Source organism: Alnus glutinosa, chromosome 7 (genome assembly GCF_958979055.1).
Source record: "Alnus glutinosa chromosome 7, dhAlnGlut1.1, whole genome shotgun sequence".
NCBI classification, from domain to species: domain Eukaryota; kingdom Viridiplantae; phylum Streptophyta; class Magnoliopsida; order Fagales; family Betulaceae; genus Alnus; species Alnus glutinosa.
In genome coordinates this window covers 20,544,721-20,568,691 of record NC_084892.1, presented here as the reverse complement: position 1 = coordinate 20,568,691, position 23,971 = coordinate 20,544,721, and the positions used below count along the sequence as shown (strand labels likewise).

General features: G+C 37.8%; 1 protein-coding gene across 5 annotated transcripts; it reads right to left on the bottom strand.

Annotated features, from left to right (window-relative positions):
- Nucleotides 1-483: 483 nt before the first annotated feature.
- LOC133872796 (uncharacterized) lies at nucleotides 484-23,488 on the bottom strand. Of its 5 annotated transcripts, none has more exons than XM_062310404.1 (14): nucleotides 22,952-23,488; nucleotides 22,494-22,569; nucleotides 22,305-22,394; nucleotides 22,140-22,217; nucleotides 21,817-21,897; nucleotides 21,353-21,449; nucleotides 20,993-21,051; nucleotides 8,271-8,381; nucleotides 8,029-8,165; nucleotides 7,900-7,939; nucleotides 6,824-6,886; nucleotides 6,545-6,738; nucleotides 2,563-3,060; nucleotides 484-878 (listed from the first exon to the last, which is right to left on the bottom strand). In XM_062310404.1, the coding sequence occupies exons 1-13, from the start codon at nucleotides 23,314-23,316 to the stop codon at nucleotides 2,568-2,570; spliced, it is 1,884 nt and encodes a 627-aa protein (XP_062166388.1). In that variant the 5' UTR covers nucleotides 23,317-23,488; the 3' UTR covers nucleotides 484-878; nucleotides 2,563-2,567. The 5 variants fall into 5 exon arrangements, with proteins under 5 accessions (XP_062166388.1, XP_062166387.1, XP_062166390.1 ...); XM_062310403.1 differs by lacking the exon at nucleotides 484-878 and adding an exon at nucleotides 1,007-1,548; XM_062310406.1 differs by lacking the exon at nucleotides 484-878 and adding an exon at nucleotides 1,007-1,416.
- Between the last annotated feature and the right edge of the window lie 483 nt (nucleotides 23,489-23,971).

The window sequence follows — 23,971 nt, the reverse complement described above, 5'->3', positions numbered from 1 at the left end:
GGTAGATGAAGGTTGTGTATGATGTGTTTTGGAAAAGGAATCAGAGCATCAAGAGTGGGTAAGCTTAGAGCTTTGAACACATCCTCTCTTGGAATCCATGGTAAAGGGAAGCAAGATACCCTCTAAAACCCCTATCCAGTTGTTTCTTAATTTCCTTGCTTACTCTAAACAATAGCCATTTTTTTTCTATTTATGAGCTCTCAAAAACACCACAAAAATGGCCTTCAACATAGTGCAGTTCACGGTAGTGTTATGACAGCAGCAGGGGCATCATAACGGAAGCTAGGATTTCATCACTAACTTCTCTCTCTCTCTCTCTCACTCTCTCATTAATCAGTTTTCCACTCAAAATCCTCTATTGACTTAAAAATCAGAGGCTCCCAGTGCCACTCCAGTAGTCCTCTCTCTTCTTTTGCAGGTACCACCAGCCTAGCCCGGCCGTGAAAAAATCTGCATCAGCAATAACTAAAAACAGAGGGTGGATGATAGAAATTGAAATGGTTGATTATCTTCACTTAGGGCGGAAGAAATCCTCAAGACTAATGAATATTTTTCTCAAAGACCTTAGCGTTCTTCAGCCTTTCAACTTATGGCCTCAGGTACACTGTTTCATTATTACTAACTCTAATAATTCAAACGTAAAGCTAATTAATACAATTTAAACACAAGATAAGGAAAAGATAACATTATTGGATAGCTCCTGATCTTTTATTCTCATGCAACGGCTCCAGCTCCTTCGAGTCCTTTCTTGTTTATCAATTTCTTCCTTTGTTGATCACCTAGGGTTTCGGTCTCCCTTTGTTGATCAGTTTCTTCCTTGCTCTTATGCAAAGGAGTAGTACCCGTGGAGCTATGATAGGTCTAGTTGTACCAAAATTCTGCTCAACCAAAAAATAAACTTCACCATTTGGGCTTCTGACTAGAAAAACAACTCAAGTTTCGAGACAACGGTTGATAACCTCTGAATGGCCATCGATTTGCAGATGAAAAAAAAAAAATGGGCATATTTTCTTAAAAAATCCACAACAACCAATATTGAATTTTTATAAGCCAAAGTAATTGATACAATCAACTGAAGTTTGGAATACTTCATTGTGATGACAATAAGCTCTCACTTGGCTCTATCAGAAATATCACTGTAAAACTTAACTGACCCGGAAATATGAAATATCACTTGGCTCTCGATGGTTTGAGAGGGGGAAAAGAAGAGGACGTATATAATGGTTCTGCCTTGACCGTTAAATATATACAGTGGTGAATTCTGACTAATATCACTTGGCAGTGATTACTCTTTAAACTTATAACAGCTAAGAGTCTAAGACCATTAATCTAAGTATTTTATATACAAGTACCGGTACAAGGCGTGTATTACAATCTCCAGCAGCTACCTGAAAATTTCATTTGAACCTTGACCATCTAATAAACATACAAGAAACAATTTCGATTGAGTGAACCTTACAACATGCTCTCGTAATATTAGATTATAAACTACACTAATGGTATAAGCAAACAATTGTCGGCTCATCGCCTCATAACAAATTCAGAAACCTGAAACAAAAGTCAAGTAGAACAAGGAATTAGCACAAACTGTGCAAACATAACATCAACCATCTCACTGCCAGCAATAAACCTGCATCTGAGGACAAGGGGAAAAAGAGGATGTTTATTTTTCACTTTTGTAGCCTAGTAGAACTTTTTCTCTCATTTAGGAAGGCTAGAGATTCGACCCACCATAGATGTGGACTCGTGGGAGTTGAGGATTCTTCTATAGATTCTTTTTCTTTCTTTCTTTCTTTTTTTCTATTAAAAGAGAGAGAGAGAGAGAGAGAGAGAGAGAGAGAGAGAGAGAGAGACTATTATCACTTGAAAAATTCTTTTTCACATATGATGGAGATGCTAATTCTAATAGAGCAACAAAGTAGCACTGTTAAAAAATCCCAAGACTATTAGTATTAAGGTTAGCACCATTAATAATATCAGCCAATGGACAGACCCGATAAGAAAGCAAAGTCGAGACCACTGCTTGTAGTGAAAAGAATACAATGAACTCATAAATTTGATTCTTTAAATGCAGCAGCAAGATATTAGTTTCAAAATAATATAAAAATGGAATGCACTTTGAAATGATTCGCAATTCAAAACATGAATTATGTCTTCCAAAATTAAGAACAAAATGCCATCAGGAATTATTAAAAAACATTGGATGTCTAATTAGATGCTTAATGTAGAACACGTATGGTAGGATCAATTTAGCCCTCAATCTTAGAATAACAATTGATGATGATACAATAACAATAACAACTTAAGTCAATCATAATTATACAACAACAACAATAACAATAATAACTATACTCCAACTTTATATATATATATATATATATATATATATAAAGTTTGACTATAGTTATTATTATTACTGTTGTTGTTGTATGTGTGTATATATATATATAAACAAAATAAAATAAAATAAAATAAAAAAAGAAAGAAAGAAAAGAAAAGAAAAAGTAATCAATACTGTACTCAAAATCAGGCAACCATATACAACTTCATAAAAGAGCTTACCTTTCTCATGATAGCTTGGTACAGAAGAGGTGCAATCTGTCCTCACTTAAACAACTGAGTAAACCTTGGCTCATCGCATGTGTGTACTTCACATCACGAATAGGATGTTTTTGTGTATTAAGATGCTGAAGAACTGTAAAAGATGGCAAGTCTTGCAAGATCAAATCGCACATTTTATCATCCCCAGATGCAAACAACCTATTTTGATTTTCCATGTCTATAATCGCAGATTTTGTGGGTAGTCGAATATCATTTACATTGGCACACGCAGAACCCAACTTTTGGAAACAGTTGCTCTGCACTCCCCGATAATGAACATGGGAGCCCTGTGTTCCTTGCCCAATAACTTGTGAAGGAGTTACAAAAGCTTGAGAAATAGCCATCTCATTTGACATCTCAACTTTGGGACGATATGAAGCAACAATATCATCACTGCTAGGAGAATATGCAAGGGATATACAAATGCCTTGATTATCCGTTTCAGGAACCAAAAATGGCCTTCACAAAAATCCATTGAAAAAATGTTAGAACAGACCATCACATAGTACTGATATAGACCAACTTTTAGACTAATACGATAATACACTAAATGGCCTTCATCAGCCCTGAAGAATTAGCTGATACACTAAATGGCCTTCATCACTTCAAGGAACATTGAATACATATACATGATGATTAGAAATATAATGCCAATATAAAGACCAATATTTAATTCCAGGGTCTCATTGTATTTGAAAGTAATCACCAATAAGACACAATCTAACACAAACTTCATCACATGTATAATTCAAATGCAAATATTTTTGGAACATCCTACTTATATGTTCAATTAGCAATGGGTTGTATAAGCAAGACAGCACATTTAAGTTTCTAACCAAATGGAACTCAGATCATCACCACCTTCCAATATTGTTCATAAAAAGCTTTAGGTTCTTTGAGGTCCTCTAAGCGGTCTCTTTGTGGTTGGAGGTTTAGCTATTTGATAGATTTTAAAAAATACCTGGTCATTCTCAAAACAACCATACCAAGAAAGAGGGAAAAGAAAAGTTAAAAGTTCTGGCACTGATAATAGATATTTTACGTAAGAAAAATCTTCTAACTACGACTTCCAATTATCAAAAAAAGTCTCAACTACCTCATTTGTATATACTCATAATCATACAATTCGTAAATACTTGGTTATTAATGTTATAATAGATATTTTAGAAATAGTGACGTGGCAGTTTAACTGACAGTTAAATTGGTGGCAGTTAAATTCCTTGGGTTAGATAGACATGCAGTTTTGGCTCTCTCTCTCTGCACGAGTTAGGGTTTCTGATCTTGTTCAGTGGTGATTTGCTTCCACATTTGAGCTCATTGGATCAAGAATTTGTTCTGGTTTTTACCAATTCCACTGAGAATCACTGTTCTCCCTCTGTGAAGCTGTTGTTTTCCTTGGCAGATTGGGTTTTACCAATTCCCAACCCTCAGTGAGATCGCCGATCGGGTTTTGAATTTAAATCAGAAATGCTGATTCTTGGGTTTTTCTTCACATCCTTCTCCATAATCGCCAATCAGATCCAAATTGTCCTTAAACTTTGTTGCTCCTCCAATTGCCCCTGTTCTGGGTTTTTGAATCTGCCAGAGACATCTTCAACTCATTGACGGGTCTCACAAAATCGTTGGCCAATTTCTTTGGTTTCACCTCTGGGAGAACTTTCTTCAAGCGGCTGATCTTGGAAGAGACTGCAGAGAGAAGAATCGGATCCAGATTGGCTGGAGTGTTCTTTGAGTTCTTCCTGGGGTTTCGATTGAAGACTGGCTGGAGTGATCTTTGAGCTTCTTCTTTGGATTTCGACTGAAGACTGGATGGAGTGCATATTCGGGTAAGTCTTCTGTGATTTCTTTTTGGGTTTTTGTTTCTTTATTTTGCCGTGATATATGGTGGAAAAAGGAAGAGGTAGAGGCCGAAGACGTGGTCAGGGTAGTGGTGGAGGAAGTGGTTCTAGTGAGAAAACTGGTTTGGTAGATTCTGAGATGGAGTATGGTGCTGCGAATAATGAGAGTTGTTCTATGGAGGAAGGGCAAACTTCTGATGTAGATAACATAGCAACAGTAATGAGATGAAAGCTAAGGCCTCTTTTGGTTTGCGAAATGAGTATTCCATTGAGAAATTGAATAGTTATTACCGGAAATAAAAGAGAGTAGAATAGAATGGCTATTCCTAATCTTCAGTTTGGTAACAACTCATATACTTTGATTAGAATCCAATCAAAATTACTAGAAAAAACCCCCACTTTTTTTAAAAAAATTAATAATAAAAAATAAATAAATAAATAAAAAGAAAACTCAAATTATAAAAATTATAAAATATAAAAAAATAAAAAGAGGCTTTTTTTTTTGAAAACTAGTGGGTGGCCGACCACCCATTGGGGGTGACCGCGCCCTTCGGGGTGGCCGGTGCCACCACCAAATACTCCGGGGGTGGTGCGACCACCCCCAGCTCCATATTATTTTTTCTTTTAAAAAAAAATTGAAAGAAAATAGAAAATAATGAGTGATTTTTTCTGAAAAATGTAATTTATTCCTCTTCGTAAAGGAATGAGAATAACTTTTTTTTTTTTTGATAAGTAATGGCAATTTTATTAAAAAGCGCAAAGGGGCGCAACCCTTATACACGGGAAGTATACAAGAGAGCCCCTAAAAAGGTCGGACAGGAAATACATTTAGAAACTCTACAAAAGTAAAGACATTTAAACTATGATGTATGGAAATAACTATTCTAATTAATAAACCCTTACCAAACAAAGTAATGACTATTCCTATTCCATTACAAGGGTCTATTCCACAAACCAAACGAGGCCTAATTGTGATTCTGTTGTGAAGTATGGAAATTTCAGGGTGAATTGTGGCCCTAAACGAGGTTTTGCATGCAATTTTTCAGAAAACGAGGCCTAATTGTGATTCTGTTGTGGAGTATGGAAATTTCGGGGTGAATTGTGGCCCTAAACAAGGTCTTGCATGCAATTTTTCTGAAATTGTTTTAATGGAAGATATGATAGATCAGAATGGGGCTAGGTTTTCTTTGGGGAAGGAATGTGAAAATCATGTAAAGGGAGGTGGGGGAAGAAGGTAATTCTGTGAAATTGGGAGTAGAGCAGGAATCTAATGTTTGTGATGTGTTTTCTGTACTTAATCAAAAAGAGGCTTCGACTAGAAAAGAAGGTTTTGCGTCAAAGTTGTAGAATATCTTGTTGGTTTTGCGTCAAAGTTGACAAAAGTGTCACCTCCGCTCAGTTTTGTAAACCGACTTTAACCTAAACTTTAGGTTTTCTCAAGGCCTATATAAGGACTAACATGCACAATTTTTCTAAGGGTGCTAGGCCATATTTCTATGTGCTAAGAGAGAGTTCTTTCATCCCTAAGCCTTCAATGAGTGATCTGTCTTAAGAGTTTAATTGTAAAACCACACAAGCTTCACAAAAAGTCTTCAGCCATCAGAGTTCTGAGATTGCAAGAAAAAGCTCGATAGAAGAATTGGCCAGAGATTCTAGAGCTACTGCAACAGGAGACAAATGGGCCGTCTGTTTGTACAAGGGCGTGTCTGTTACAAAGGTTTTATAAGTGTGAACTTCTTGTAATTGAATTCTTCTATATAGTGGTTGAGCTTCTCGGGTTTGATTGCCTCATAATGGTTTTTACCTTTGAGGAGTCCTTCAAAGGGTTTCTACTTTGTCATCAAATTTTGTGTTGATTGATTTATAGCTTTCATATATCTGGTGATTTTTTTATGTGGATGCTTAATTTTTAATCTGACATAAATTCTGTAAAACACCTATTCAACCCACCCAACCCCCCCTCCAGTGTTGTTTGGGGTCTAAACTGCGTTTTTCAAAGTATACAATAAAGTCAAAGGATATCAATAGTATATCCAAATGGCTTTGTAGCTGAGCAAGAAAGATGAGAAAAAACTCAACGCATACATACGATGATAACAACCTACCCTTCTTCAGCACCACCAAAAATCCACCGACACAGGCCAATCGAGGAAGCAGATAGGACGGACCTAACACCGGAAGTAAGAGTTGAACTCTGTAAAAGTGAGTGAATGGTATGCACAGGATTGCATGTCAGCCCCCTCAGGGAATAAACAGGCCCAACAGTCTGGCGCATATCGAACACCAAAAGGGAGCCATTCTACAAGAAAGGGAGAAAAGAAAGTAAGAGATCAGCGTACACTACCGGGGTTTGCAAGATACAAAAACACAATTGAAAGTCAGACCTGCAGTCCAGCATATATGTAATGTGAGCTGTGGAGATCCCATGAGCATGACCAAGCAGCAGCCTGGAAGTACATATTTCCACTGTTTAAGTAAAAATAATAACACTTTTCACAGAAAACTAAGAGTGAAGGAAAATATAGAAAAAGGCCCGAAGTACCCACGTTTGGGATATGTACATAGAGAGTAAAAAACAGATAATGGCATGAACTTCATGCCTCTAAACATATGGACATTAGTGGGAAAATTTGATGGATTGTTTTTTTTATACCAGATGGAAACTGTGGTATGTCCAGGAGTAACATATTCACTTCCATAAGTTAATGGGAAACTGTGGTATGTCCAGGAGTAACATATTCACTTCCATAAGTTAATGGGAAACTTTGGTGGATTATACCAAATGGAAACCGTGGTATGTCCAGGAGTAACATATTCAGTTTAATATGAAGTCAGCCACGATAGAACCACTGTCTACAACAAAACAAATTTATGAGAGACTCTGCACCATGCACTCTGTATCCATGTCTAAAAAGAATATAATGAGTCTTGGATCTGGACTTGTTACTGCAACTATCAGCACCATGCAAAGAATCAAGATCATCACATACATATGCTGCAACCCACTCAACTAAGAAACTCTGCAATTGATGTTTGGGAAGGTTCCACATATTAAAGAGTTACAAAGGGCCTTCATCTTGTTGAAAGATTTCATTCATCTCCCTTAATGAAGTTCGCTAAACTAAAATTTGGGGGCTTGTGCATCCACATTCGACTCATCACATAAAAATACATCATTTGTGGTGTAGAATTACAAGGCAACAAAGAGTTTTTGGAACATTTCTAATAGTACAAGTTCGGGAAGGAGTAACCCAAAAGCCCCTAACCACATTATCATAATCTCATTGTACCTACAATCTTGTACACTGTGACTCAATATAAATATCAATATATATATATTATTTACTTTTTTATCTTGATGTATTCTTTCTGAAGCAGCATAAGACAACATGGAACCTGAACCTGATATCAAGACTTCTTATTACTTGAAAATTACATATAAAATGGATTGAACTTTTACCGGTAGATCATAGGAAAGGACGATATTGTTGCTTTCCAGACTGTAACAAATGGAACAACCAAGTCAACAAGGTAAAAGATTAAAGACAACAAAAAACCAAAACAATAGTCTATATAGATAGGGTCACACCTGAGAACTGATAATTTCCCTATTGAAGCAAAAAGTGCATGGCTGCCATTAGAAGGAGAAATGCATAGGTCCTTAATAACTTTCATATTAGAAGGAAGCAAAATATCTTCTTTTTCATGTGGAGGTATCAAGCTCATCTGCAAAACCATGCTCAAAAGAAAATAATTAGAATAATTATTGGAGCAGTTCCCACTAAGCCCGAAAAAGCAATGCTACTAAAGCCATAATTCAAGAAACTTTACTTTGGTAAGTACAGATGTTGCCTCCATACCAGACAGCCTTCGCAAGATAAACATATTTTCGCTTGAAGCCTCTACATCAACTAAACGTGCACCATCTACCTGGAACTCTTTCTACAGAAATTTAAACGATAGGTTACTTGATGTTATGTGGCAGCAAAAATTACTTAAGGAAATGGTTGATTTTTTTTTTTTTTTTTGATAAGCAAGAGAAATTTCATTAAAAACGCTTTTAATGAAATGGTTGATCAAGTCAAAACACAGATAAGTAACAAAAAAGATGTTACAAGAGATGAAATTAGGTAGGGTAAATCACACCATCTTACTATGAATAAATCTACAAAAATTATTTACCACCTTTGAACTGCAAGATCAAACAAAAAAGGCCCTAACTTCATGTTTTCAGCATCACTATCCCATCTATCACATAGTTGGTTGAAGCACGTGAAACATATCATACCCTAGTCGCATGATAACTTGGAAAAGATCGATTTCCAAGCTGTACCTTGCAATTCCACAGCCTACTTGTGTGAAACCTTTCCCATTCTTAATTTTGTTCTTTCACATAATTGGATTTTGGTTGTAATGGGTATTGAATCATGTTCTTGGTCGGGTATTATGTGGATTTTGATCTCGTAACTAAAAAGACTGCTTCTAAGTTGCAGAGAGAGAACTGTTCGGTAAGGAAAAAAATGTAACAAGTTGTTACATGACAAGCACATGATATATTTCCATCACTTCAATAAAATGAAAACTTTGCAGTCAGACTATTAAGACTGAGAGTCAAGTTGAAGCACTTATTTTGTTTCATTTTATAAACTATCTCAAATACTAAATATTGCAACATCAAATAGAACAGTCTGAACAAAGCTAACTAGCCACATAATCATAGGATTTCCTCCGTGCAATGGTAAAGAAACTTGCAGACAACATAAATGCATTTGTCCCTCATACTTCAACTTACAACAATTGTGTTCCAAAATAAGTTTCAGTCATTAGGGCACAAAAAAGAGAGAGAAAGATGTCAAAAAGTTAATTCATTATCATCTCTTCAACCAAAGTTGCTGAACACTTGCTGCTAATGATCTTCTTCCATCATCCAGCATCGCTCCTTCACCTTCATTCCTCCTCAAAACCATTTACAATTTTGTGTGTGATCTGAATTCTCTCTCTCTATTTTGGGGTGCCATGTGGCGGGTTTGGATGCCAGGAAGGACCCGGTTGCTGGTTCAGTTCAGCCCGGAAGCCCTTCCGCGCCGCTCAACGCAAGCATCTTGGTTGTTGTTTTCCATCCTCTGCCGGGAGAGGCTAGGGAGAGTGCCCTCGCTGGCTCTTCCTTTTCTATCAATCCAGGTTCTATCCCACGGTTGCCGGAGCTCATAGAGGGAGGCGCCATTAGGACCTCAGATCCTGTCGGCAGTGGACTGGCGCCTGTGATTAGCTCTGTTCAATTCGTTTTTTGGGGGCGTAGTGCCAAATGGGTCTCATGCCAGAGATTCAGGGTCTAAGTTGTTGCACGCGAAAACCTCTTCGCAGCCGTTCTCTCAAATCTTTTTCCTCAGAAATTATTGGCAAGAAGACAACGATGGTTGTTTTCAGGAAAGGACAATTTGGTTTTGGTGATGTGGATTATCGGGAGAAGTGGTGTGTGCAGAACATCTAATAGATGAATTGGGTGTTGTGGAGACCTGGGCCTGTTGGTGTTGGCAATCTGACAGCCACTTGATACAGACATATCTTGGAGATCAAGCAAAGGCTACATGGCAATACCGTAGGCCTCACGCTGGCAGTGAATTAGGAGTAAATCTCCTTCTATTTCCAGCCTTTATTTCCTAGTCTAATAAGGAAAATATATTCCAAATAAGGTTATAGGCTATTTGCGAGTATTCTATTTCACTAGGGTCTAAGTCAATGACGACTAAATCTAGCCTTGTAACATATAACTATTATTCCTCTAGGGTTCCTGCATGTAAACGGCGGCTAGGGTTCCTGCATGATGTAAATAATGGCTAGACCTAATGGTTACGTCTTATGACCAAATGCCGTCTCCTATTTAAGCATAAACCTAGTGAATAAAATATCATGCTTGAGTATTATCAAAACCTAAAACATCTTTTAGTGTCTTGGAGGTCACGGCTCCCTCGAAGTAGCCCATATCCATTTCCCTTAGTTCTTGTGCTATTTGGTTTACATCAAGTGGTATCAAAGCAATGTTGATTGTTTTCTATAGCAATCATTGATCCACACCATCACCATGTCTTTCAAAATCTTTTTGGGTGCAGAGAAACAAGCAAGGCTAGAAAAGATGCGATTAGATTTCCTAGTGTGGGAAGATAAATTTAGCAAACAGATGGAGGAGCGCCCCTCTCCAACAAGTCAATCTCCGGCCATAACACCTACCCCACCAGCTACCACCGTCACAAAATAGAAGAAGAAAAGAGTTATTGAAGCAACAAAAGTCCATCCACACCGGCATCCCATCAAAGCACCGTCGACCGGCCGCAGATCAGCCCACCTCAGCCGCAAATTTAGAAAGCACCAAACCAAACCTTCCAAACGCGCCGTCATCAACTCACATCTCGCCTCCACGCCTCTGAGAGTCACTTGTGTTCACTGTGGTGCAATAGAGATAAAGAAGAGACCTTTTGTTTGACTTTGGTTCGGGAAAAAATATATATATCCACTGGCAAGGTCTTTCTCCGGCGGAGGCAACGTGGGAAGACCAGGTTATGGTCCAAGCTCAATTTCCTAAGTTCTTCCTTGGGGACAAAGAAGTTGTTAGGGGAGAGGGATGATACGAACATATCTTGGAGATCAAGAAGAGGCTACGTGGCATACCGTAGGCCTCACGCTGGCAGTGAATTAGGAGTTAATCCCCTTATATTTCCAGCCTTTATTTCCTAGTCTAATAAGGAAAACATATTCCAAATAAGGTTATAGGCTATTAGTGAGTATTCTTTCTCACTAGGGTCTAAGTCAATGACGGCTAAACCTAGCCTTGTAACATGTAGCTATTATTCCGCTAGGGTTCTTGCATGTAAACGGTGGCAAGGGTTCCTACATGATGTAAATGATGGCTAGACCTAATGATTATGTCTTATGACCTAACCGTCTCCTATTTAAGCATAGACCTAATGAATAAAATATCATACTTGAGTATTATTAAAACCTAGAACATCTTTTGGTGTCTTGAAGGTCACAGCTCCCTCTAAGTAGCCCATATCATTTTCCCTTAGTTCTTGTGCTGTTTGGTTTACATCACCACTGTTGGGATTGGAGCAAACCCTAAATCCGTTGAGCGGGCTTTAGCTGTTAATGGGGGGAATCTAACCTCTTTGCTGGATCTTGACTCTTTTGTTGGGTATTTGAGGGATTTTAGTTACATTTGCGATTAGGGGAAGGAGACAGCTCTGCCTGCTTTGGTTGGGATGGATTCGAGTAGTGCAGATGGTTGCAATCAGCTTATTAGTGACCGATGCCTTGCCTGGATGTGGATCTTTATAGTAGAAAGGAGGCCATGTAATGTACTCCTCCGACTACTTCCCCCCCCCCGGGCACCCCAACTGTGTTTGGGAAAAATATTTGCTCGGGGTGGGCACATTCAGATTGGGTTTTGCAAAGGGCGAAGGAGACCCATTGTGTAGTGTGAATATCGTGTGAGGGCTATGAGGAATAGTTTATGGCAATTTTGACAGCTATTGAAGCGGTTTTGGGGGGAAATGGGGTTCATTGGATAGCTCATTGTATCTCTTCGGTATGCTCTTCTGCTTTGGTGAACAACACTCCCACAAGTTTTTTTAGTAGTTCTCGTGGCTTGAGACAAGGGACCCACTGTCTCCATTGTTGTTTGTCACTGTGATGGAAGCTTTGGGAAAGATCATCTCCGTAGCCGTGGGCATAGGGTTGTCTTGTTTTTCAATGGGAACTGAGAATGTAGGTGGGATTGATATTTCTTACCTTTTATTTGCGGATGACACTTTAATTTTTTGTGGGGCGGACTCCGCTCACCTCTGCAATTTCAACTATTTGTTCCTTTGTTTTGAATCTATTTCGGGCCTAACGATCAATTTGGCCAAATCAAAATTGATTTCTGTTGGTAATGTCAATAATGTAAATGGTTTCGCAAGGATCTTGGGATGCAAACTCTCTTCTTTTCCTATGAAGTACCTAGGCCTTCCACTAGGTGCTTCTTTTAAAGTCAAATCTATTTGAATGGTGTTATCAAAAAGATTAAAGCCTCCTTTGGTTTATGGATTAGACCCATGGAAAGGAATAGCTATTCCTACGAAATAACTATTTCTTTGTTTGGTTGTACATTATTTATACGAATAGCTAATCCCTTACGAAGAGAAGGAGAGGAATACCTATTCCTTTCCTATGGGAATAAATATACCGTTAGGCCTCGTTTGATTCGCGGAATGGCTATTCCATTAGGAAAATGAATAGCTATTACTGGGAATAGAAAAATGTGGAATAGAATAGTTATTCATATTCTTTTGTTTGGTTGTAATGCTAGAATATAACACTGAATATGTATTCCTTTGTTTGGTACAATGTAATACGGTGGTGAATGGAATCATATTGTAATCAAATTTCCTAAAACACCCTTATAATACAAATATAATTACAATTCAAAAGGACATTTTTTCTTTATTTTAGAAACATAAACAATCATACTATAACTTCTTTTTTATTCCGTCAAGTTCATGCCTTTTTTTTTCATATACATTTACACTACAAACTTATTTAAAAAAAAAAAAAAAAACTACGAAAAGCACATCAACTAACTTGACATCATTTTGTAGAAAGAGTCATGATAATGAAGGAAAAGCACATCAATTAAAATAAAGCTACTGCTAATGCACGTCACCAAATTGTCTCATAATACTCAATAAAATTTAAATAAAATCACTTATAGCTCACCAAACATCTTAACCATCCAAAAATGGTCTAGAACCCATTCTTAATTAAAAAAATTATAACATAAATGCAAACTCAAAATAGATGATTTCCAGCAACTATTCATGCGTCATTTATAATTCCACGCACTAATTCTTCCTTGTCATCATCTGGAATGCTAAAGAGTAGATTCATTACTTCAGGCTGACAAACAATCAATCTCGCTGCTTTTAGACGACCGTTAACACTAAGAACAAATATTTTTGATAGCTCGTCATTAACTTTTAATCTATTCTCAAGTGCTACCGTCCCAGTTACTGCCTTGCTAAGATTATCTAATCCAGTAACTAAATTTGTTGCAAGCAGATTACCAACTTCTCTCATGGTGTGGGCGATGTTATCTTCGCTACTATTGTTATTCTTTTTTCTTTTCCGACCTAAAAGTCCTCCTCCATTTCCATCGACGGGCAACTGCATGCATGACACGTCTTCGTTAATCTCTTCTAGTTCATCTTTCTCGTTTTGGCCAATCTGGTTTCATCCCCTTTTTCTTGTTGTATACCTTCAGACATATCAATAGGTGTTTGAGCATCTCTGCCAATAGCATGGTCTTTTGCATAGACAATGCAAAGATCCTCATATAAGGGAAAAGATTTGTTTCTAAAAGCAGCAGCCCCTTTATGACTCTACAAAACCATCAAATAAGATAATATCCTTTAAATATATTAAGCACATAATAAGATTATAAATATACAATTCACAACATGTTAAAATTTTACCTACACATATGCTTGCCACATAGCATCTTCAGCAACCACACATTTTCTCACATTGTCCCATCCAAATCCACTTGTATCAGGACCACACAACATTGCATGGATTACTTGAAAATCCTTTTTCAAAGTTTTTAGTCTTGATTCTATATGTGGTTTTGCTTTGATCCCAGCATTTGGTAATGTCCTTAAGAGCTTCACTTCCAAGATTTTAAGATAACTTGGTTGAAGCCTAGTCTCTTGTTTATCGTTTCCTTCATTGTAATGCTCTAACAAAGCCTAAACAAGTTTGATATCTTCTCCAAGAGTCCATTTCCTTCTACCATTATCTTGAGAATCCAATATCTGTGAAACCATATTTAAAAAGAAAAAAAATGAATAACATAAAGTAATAAAATTATAATAATAGGAATATCAAGGAAAAGATACACACCAATATGGCTAACATCAACAACAGAGACCAATTGACAAACACAAAAGAAAGTTTTCAATATATTAAGGAAAAGATTGACCCATAAAATAGTACATCTTAACATGGTCAATTGCCAACCACGCATAGATTTAAAAAAAAAATTGTCAACTACGCATAAATTTTTTAAATAAATGTTACATAGTTTTAAGATATCGTAACATGATCAATTGCCTCCCCTAATTCCCCTCCATGAATTAAGCATTTCATTTGACATAGTTGTTCTCCATGTACTTTAATCATCTGAAGCTTCGATTTGCGTTACTGGATCATGAATTCCAATATTTTAATTCTTTCTTTCTTTTAAAATACTGGAATTACTAATGATCCAATAATGCAAATCAAAGCTTTAGATGAATGGATTACAGGAGAACAACTATGGCAAATGAAATGTTTGATTCATGGAGGGGAATTAGGTGAGGCAATTGATCATGTTACGATATATTACCGTATGTAACATTTATTTAAACATTTTATGCGTTGTTGACAATTTTTTTTTTTTAAAAAAAAAAAAAAAAAAAAAAAAAAAAAAAAAAAAAAAATCTATGCGAGGTTGGCAATTAACCATGTTACAATGTACTATTTTATGGGTCAGTCTTTTCCTTAATATACTGAAAACTTTCTTTTGCGTTTGTCAATTGGTCTCTGTTGTTGATGTTAGCCATATTGGTGTGCATCTTTTTGTTGATATTCCTATTATTATAATTTTATTACTTTATGTATTTATGTTATTCATTTTTTTCTTTTTAGATATGGTTTCACTAATATTTGATTCTCAAGATAATGGTAGAAGGAAATGGACTCCCAAAGAAGATATCAAACTTGTTCAGGCTTTGTTAGAACATTACAATGAAGGAAACAATAAACAAGAGACTAGGCTTCAACCAGGTTATCTTAAAATCTTGGAAGTGAAGCTCTCAAGGACATCACCAAATTTTGGGATCAAAGCAAAAGCACATATAGAATTAAGACTAAAAACTTTGAAAAATGATTTTCAAGTAATCCATGCAATGTTGTGTGGTCCTGATCCAAACGGATTTGGATGGGACAAAGCGAGAAAATGCGTGGTTGCTGAAGATGCTGTGTGGCAAGCATATGTGCAGGTAAAATTTTAACATGTTGTATGTGCTTAACATATTTAAAGGATATTATCTTATTTGATGGCTTTGTAGAGTCATAAAGGGGCCGTTGCTTTTAGAAACAAATCTTTTCCCTTATATGAAGATCTTGCATTGCCTATGGCAAAAAGACCATGCTACTGGCAGAGATGCTCAAACACCTATTGATATGTGTGAAGAGATACAACAAGAAAAAGGGGATGAAAACCAAATTGGCCAAAACGAGAAAAATGAACTAGAAGAGAATAATGAAGACATGTCATACATGTAGTTGCCCACCAATGGCAATGGAGGACTTTCAGGTCGGAAAAGAAAAAAGAATAACAATAGTAACGAAGATAACATCGCCCACACCATGATAGAAGTTGGTAACGTGCTTGCAACAAATTTAATTATTGCATCAGATAATCTTAGCAAGGCAGTAACCGGGACGGTAGCACCTGAGAATAGATTAAAAGTTAATAACAAACTATCAAAAATAATTGGTCTTAGTGTTAAGGATCGTCTAAAAGCACCAAAATCAATCTTTTGTCAGCTTAAAGTAATGAATCTACTCTTCCGCATTCTAGATGATGATAAGGAAGAATTAGTGCGTGGAATTATAAATGACGCATGAACAGTTGCTGGAAATCATCTATTTTGAGTTTGCATTTATGTTTAAATTTTTTTAATTAAGAACGAGTTCTAGACCATTTTTAGATGGTTAAGATGTTTGGTGAGCTATAAGCGATTTTGTGATTTTATTTAAATTTTATTGAGTATTATGAGACAATTTGGTGATGTGCATTTGCAGCAGCTTTATTTTAATTGATGTGCTTTTCCTTCATTATCATGACTCTTTCTACAAACGATGTCAAGTTAAATGATGTGCTTTTCATAGCTTTTTCTTTCTCAAAAAAAATGATGGTGATATGATGATTATGTGTTTTTTCTTTTTCTTTTATATATCATTTTGTAGCGTAAATGTATATGAAAAAAAAAAGGCACAAACTTGACGGAATAAAAAAGAAGTTATGGTATGACTATTTATGTTTCTAAAATAAAGAAAAACTGTCCTTCAGAATGTTAATTATATTTGCATTATAAGGGTGTTTTAGGAAATTTGATTACAATATGATTCCATTCACCAACGTATTGCACTATACCAAATAAAGGAATACATATTCAATGTTCTATTCCAGCGTTATAACCAAACAAAATAATAGGAATAGTTATTCCATTCCACCTTTTTATATTCTCAATATTTTCTAATGGAATAACCATTCTGCGAACCAAATGAGGCATAAGCGTCGATTGGCTAGTTAGAAGCGGTTGTATTTGTCTAAAGGGGGAATAATTACCTTGATTAAGAGCACCTTTGTCTAATTTGCCTACCTACCTTATGTGTTTGTTTCCTCTCCCACCTACTATTGCCAATCGTATTGAAAACTTGCAACAAGATTTCTTGTCGGGAGGTATGGGAGATGAGACTAAATTTCACTTAGTTAACTGCTCCAAGGTGTGTTCACCGCTCTTTGAGGGGGGTCTGGGGGTTCGAAATTTGCTCTCGTTCAACCGTGTCCTATTAGGAAAGTGGTTATGGTGTTATGCTTATGAGAGAGGCGCTTTGAAGATTGATAGTGGTTATGGTGTTATGCTTATGGAACCCCTCTAAGAAAGGGTGGTTTGATGTGAGATCGTTCCATGATCGCACTCACTTTCCTTGGAAGCATATTTGGCGCAGTAAGGCTCTTTTGAGAGTGGTTTTTTCGCTTTGTCGGCCACTTTAGGTAAGATCCTCAACTTAGACAACCTTGTGAATTGACTGGAGCCACTGTGCTGATTTAGTTTTTTTAGCTTTCTGTTTATCACTCTTGCAGGGACATGTTAACGAGTGATCACAAACCAAATCAAAAGTTTCTGATCTAGTTTGATAATGGATGAAAATTTTCTGGACCAAAATTCAACTTTTCTTTTTTTGTTCACTGTTTTCAGTTTTTATCAAATTTCATTTTAAATAATTTGAATGTTATACATCGGATAATAATAATCTGAAGAGAAAATTGGTTCTCTTTCCGGGAGCTTGGACATGGTGAGAAGTTGAGGGATGGATAGACGATTTCTGGTGGAGGCAAAAGCGTTTGCTTTCTCGGTTATTGAAGGGGCGTCAGTGCTAAGGGTGGAAGAAAAGCGGAAATTTTATTCCGGTGCAGTACTCCTCAGTAACCAGTGCATCGAATGGCTGGTTTCGACTATGGAGGTGTTGATGGGTGGTCATGATCTGTCTGATTTTGTCAAATCTTTCAGGTAGGGGGCGAAGGTGACAATAGTTCGTATTGGAGGTAACACTAATGGCCGGTTTGTGGAGGTAGCGGTCTATGGGGTGGGCGTTCAGAGAGGGTTCCTTCGTATTCCTGAGGGGCAGGGTGGTTGGGGTTGGCTCAAGTTTATTAGTGAGTTGCATAAGGCTATAGAAGTTCTTGGTTCTTCGGTAGGGTGCGGGTTCGGTGTTTCCTCGCCGGAGAAGAAGGCAAGGGCGAAGAAGGTGGGGGATTGTATGGGAAATGCAGCGGGTCCACTGTCTTTCGCAGAGGCGGTTTGCTCGCCGCCAACCATCCATGCTTTTGGTGGCCGGATTCTGGTCTCGCAGGAGGAGGTGGCATGGTGCGAGGAGGAGCAATTCCCGATAAAGGAGCAGTCTTGCGCAATAGTCCGGCAGGCAGTGGACTGTTCTGCCTGGGAGAGAAACCATTTTGATCTGGTGGGTAAAGACCTTTGTGTCGATGGCTCCAGTGTTCGAAAAGGCAGAGAGTGCAGAACAAGGGACTGCAACGTCTCATTCTGCAGAAAGATCCTCGAGCAGGTTGGTGTATGGCTGGATTGGGTGAGTGGGTCTAACGTGGGCTGGAACAGGATTTCTTCTGTTGGGCTGAAACTGGGCCGGTGCAGGTTCTCATCTGCTGTGCTTAGAAGGCCACGCTGTAGGGATGGTTCTAGGAAGTTGGGCCTTAAGCCCAACCCCAAGAAGGCTAAGAGGTCTTTCCCGTATAAGGTTTGTGGACTCAACGAAGCGGGGTTGGACTCTGAAATGTCGGGATTGGGTTCTTCGGCGCCGGAAGCGTTGGATGGGTCGTCTTCTACTCTTTCGGTGTTCAAGTCAGGCTCGTCGTTGATGGGGGGTTCTTCTCCAGTGGAGAATCCGGTTTTCTTCGCTCATCCTGCTTTGGCCCGGCAAGATGGGTCTAGGTCGGAGGTGAAGACGACGACTGGCATGGGTGGAGGGTTGTCGGATACTAGCGAGTTCTCCGGCGCAAGTCCTAGCTTGTGAACGGCAGTGATTGAAGATCCGTTCGCCTCAGAGTGGGCGGCGAAGCCCAACCTGCGGTCGGATGTGTCAGTTTGTGACTCAACCTCGTGTCTGCTTGGGGGGTTGGGTTCGGACTCTAAAGGATTTGTGGGTCCCTCTTTGGGGGCGGCTGCGTTGGGAGAAAGGATTCGCTTGTCTCTTCCGCTGATGGCGGATAGTGGGGCTCCCATTTACCTGTCCGAAACCCAATTGGTCATGAGGTATCAACGGAAATCGAAAGCCAAAGCTAGTAAGTTGGATATTTCCTTGATTGATGAGGCAATGACAGCTTTGAGGTCGCCGATGACGCAATGTTTGGGTACATCTTCTCAGGCTTTGGTCAGGACTGTGGTTAAAAACCTACCGATGCCAAGTGGGGGAGTGGGTCTTCGGCGCGGGTTCTTGCTCCCGAGAGTTCCCTCCCCCTTGAACGGCTGCAAATCATTGACCATTTACAAGGGTGAGACTCCCAATACGAATGGTATAATCCAATCTCAGGAGTGGCCGGTAGGGTTTAGCCCATCTGGGGAGATTGTTTTGTGGGATCAGGGAGAGGAAGGTGATTCTCCTCACCCCTTGGGCGTTTTTCCTCCCGACTTACACTTGGAGTGGGAGTCGGATGGTGCTGAGGATGAAGATTCGGCCCTGGCTTCGTTGGATGCCATTGAGGAAGATTTTCATCGGGGTAGTATGGGGAAGTGGTATAAGATCAAAGGAATGAGAGAACTGCAGAATCTGAAGAGCTCCATAAACTACGACGTTGCAAGTGTGCATTCTAGGAGTAGGAGAGGAAAGGCTCAGGTTCTGTAGTTTGTGGGTTGCTTGTGGGCTGTGGGTGTTGTGTTTTAGGGTGTAGGTTCCTGTGGGTTTTTGGGTGGGTTTCTTGTGTGTTCCTTGTGGGTTGGATTGGGGTTCTTTGTGCTTGTAGGCTTAGGTTCATGTGGGTTTGTGTGGTGGGTTTCATTCTTTCTTTTTTTGGGCTGTTTTTTTTTTCGTTTTCCAGCATTGTGTTTTCTCTTGTATACTGCTGGTGTACTAAGGGGTGCCTGACGCTTTTAATAAAACCAGGTTATTACTTATCAAAAAAAAAAAAAACATTTCATTGTGGTAGATTGATGTTGTATGTGCAAGAGTGGGGAAACCGTTGACCATCTTTTACTCCATTGCGAGACAGCTAGTGCCTTATGGAGCTCTATTTTTGGAGTATTTGAGTTGGCATGGGTTATACCTCGCCGAATAAGAAACCTCTTTGCTTGTTGGAGAAGGAAGTTTTATAGTCCTCAAAGTGAAGCTATATTGAAAATGACTCCGTTATGCATGATGTGGGGTATTTGAAAAGAAAGAAATGAATGAAATTTTGAAGACAGTGAGAGGACAATGGCGGAGGTGAAGGCCTTCTTTTTCTATACCCTTTTTCAAGGGATGATTGCCTATGATTGTTTTCAAATTTCTAGTTTTCATGACTTTCTTGATTTGTTTTCTTTTTCTAGCTAGGTACTTCTCTTGTATATTTCTTGTATACTTAGGTGCACCGTTTGGCTTTTAATGATTTTCATTACTCATAAAAAAATTAAAAATAAAAAATAAAAAAATTGTACCGGCAATCCTGTCCTTTCAACACTTTGTATCTTCGGCTAGCTGCTTATATTATTCCTTTAGTGATTAGTTATCATGATTTTCTTGTTCTTTTTTCTCCTACTAGTTAAGTAACTTCTCTTGCATACTTCTTATGTACATGAGAGCGTCTTACGCTTTTAATGATATCCCGATTACTTATAAAAATAAAAAATAAAAATAAAAGAAAAAAGAAATATGGTGAGGGCCAGAATATACTTAGCCTCTCTTTTGTGAATCCCTATACTTGACAAATGCTTCAGCTTAAATCTTTGTTTTTGAGATCATTGTGTGAGTGGATGCTTGCTTTTGGTTGTATCCCTGATTCTTTCCTTTTTAAAAATTGGTCATCATATAAATTTAGTTTGTAATATTTAGGTGAGCTATTTGCATTTATACTGTGTACTTAAGGTTTCATCTTCTTATTGACAAAATTTATAATTACTGATAAAAAAATATATATAAAAAAATAAACATGTGGTAGCTCAAGGTGCATGTTGTAAGAGGGACAGCAAGAAATGGCAGACCTGTAATATGAAACTGCAAGAAGATCCTTGTACGCACAAAGTTGAGCCAAAGTTGTGTCCTACAAGTATTCAAACATAAAAATATTTTTACACAATTCAATGGATCTAAAGAGAAAAAAAAAAAACTGTTTTTAATACTTCAGTAAAGAAGAAGGAGAAAAGCATCCAAAACCATAAAATCATTGCTCAAAAACTCCTCAATGGTCGACATAAATAACCTATAACCATAGGATCACATTGGAGAACACATATGATGTGCAATATATACAACATATATAAACACATGTATGAAAGTATTTGCATATAACACGAAGCATGAATTTCACAAGTCAATGATCTTCCATTTAGAAAGATTATTACCAAACATATGTCTTCCTTGACAGTCCCCACCCGCATTTACTAATCCAGACGGCCTGCTTTGCATATCTCCTAATAAATGCTCCAAATGAGTTGCCCTCTGCAAAGAACAACTTTTGAGACCAAAAAGTAACAAATAAGGGATAAAAAAAAAATAAAAATAAATAAAAAATTCTTCTCCCTAAAATGAAATCAAGGTTATTGCATAACTACATAATGAGCCAAAGAACAAATCATTTCTTAAAACAAAACTACAGAAGGAAGTATACAAAAAGAGATGGAGAACTTAGGCAATGACACCATTGCCAACAAAAGTGGTAGAAGCTCACAGAAAACATGGCTGCTGATATTTGGTACATAAGAAGCACCAAAGCATAATGAACACTGACCAGTAAAAATTTCTGATACACAATTTGTTGTGCAATTCATACAATCAAAAAGTGTATACAATTTCCAATCAAACATACCTCCGTCAGCAGGCAAACTTTTAGATGCAACTCAGCTTCTCTCTTTTGCCATTGAGCTTCTTTCTTACACCAATGAACACCCTACACATAAAGTATAAAACTAAACACTTGCTCCATATGCTAACCAAGGACCACTGGAAACTAGGTCCTTATGGTATTATGCCCTTTTCTTTTGGGGTTTTTTAGCAAACCATAGCAGACTGAACCTGATCATCGGTTTGCTAAACCCCTGCATATGTGGGTATCACAGATTTGAAAAATCCATCTAACATGACCATCAATTAAGAGAACAGTGAGAAGATACAAAACCATATTATGTGAACCTTTTTTTTTTCTTCGCCCAATAAAATTCCCACCTTCTTTTCAAGAGAAGCACATTTAGCCTCAAGTGCTCGAATTCTCTGCAAACAAAAACAACCCATGATTCAGATTAAGATTCATGTAAGTTTCTCCAGATATAATAACATCCCCACAAGAATTCAGGTGACCTTCTGTGATTCTTCGTCAACCGCAACAACCCGCGATACAAAAAGCCTCCTTACATCCTTCAACGTGCATTTCTTATTGCATTGAGGACACTACAAAGCGGGGGCAATACGAATATGAATGTCAACAACCAAAAGGTTCGTTCCAGATAATTCATAAAAACTACGTCAGAATTATATAACAGACAATACCTTTCCGGAATTTAAACGTTGTTGTAGCCATTTCTTGATGCAAGACATACCATAAATGTGCCCACAAGGAAGACAACTGCAGCCCTCGAACAAAAACAAAAACAGAAAAATGAATAAACACCAAGAGAGTGAAAATCACTATAATTAACCACAGAAGATTTCGTGTCAATTATCAAATTAAACGAAACCCTGAACACACATTCCTGCGACAAACTCATCCCTTGTACACAAACTTTTGATGCCTTCACGCTCCTATGAATCCAAAATTCAAGATTACACCAGTTTACCACTACTAAACCTAAAAAAGAAGTCCATTCATTACCCACTCCGCCCTAGTGCCCAAATCAACCTAAAGATTATAAAGTTTTCTATTGTAATCCGAACAAAGCTCTAGGATTCAAGGTTCTGAAAATTCGTTTACATGTGAAATAAAGGCCAAAAAGAGTAAGCATTAGCACCAGATATGATGGCCACCGTCACTGGTCCAAGCTTCCATGCAAATAGGGCAAAAGAGACCCTCGATTTCACTCCGATTCCACTCATTCCCCTGAGAACCCTCTGCGCTCCCAACTCCGTTCGACCAACACGCTTCTCCTCCTTCGGTTCTCCTCCGCTTGTGCCCCCCTTCTTCCACCCTAGGCGATTCTAGCAAATACTCCTCGCCCTCTCCGTCTTCTTCGGCTTCGGTCTCTCCTTCTTCTTCTTCTTCTTCTTCTTCTTCTGCATCTTCGTCTTCGTTTTCTCCTTGTGGGGCATTTACCGCAAATCGTTCATAGTCTTGGAGAAAAACAAGGTAATCAGGGTCAGTGTCGTCGTCGGACATTGCAGCTTGGACCGTCCGTGACAACAACGCCAGAGAGTTTTCCTTCTTTGCGTGCGGAGAGAGACAGTTAGACTGAGAACTGAGAAAGTAAGCCCACAGATATGCGTTTCAGAGGATTGTCGGCGGGGAAGCCTTTTTGGTAAAGCCCTGAACCGCTGAATGGAAGCGCGAGTTTTCATAATAGCTGAATAAAATACATGAAAAACAAAACTCTCTCTATTCCGGTGCTTTTCAAAAACGCTAACCGGTGAAAAAAAATAAAAAAAAAAACAAAAAAAAGCATAATTGAATAGAAAACTTAAGATAAAATGGAAAAAAAAATAATAACATAAAGAATTTTAAGTGGTTTAGTTTATAACTTATATTCACAGAATAAAGTCTTAAAGTTACATTATACTCTTATTGCTTGATTGATTTATAATACAAAATACTTTTATTTATAGCAGAATTGAAATAGATAAAAATAGTAATTAATTTTGATTGATTTGATTACCATCAAACATAATTACAATCACCCTTATAAAAGAAAAGTACCGTATAATATATTTCCTTTCAATATAAAAATATATTCAAAGGAAATACCGTACAATATTAATATAATATATTTCTTATATTAATAAGAAATATATTCTTCTAACATCCCCTGCAAACTCAA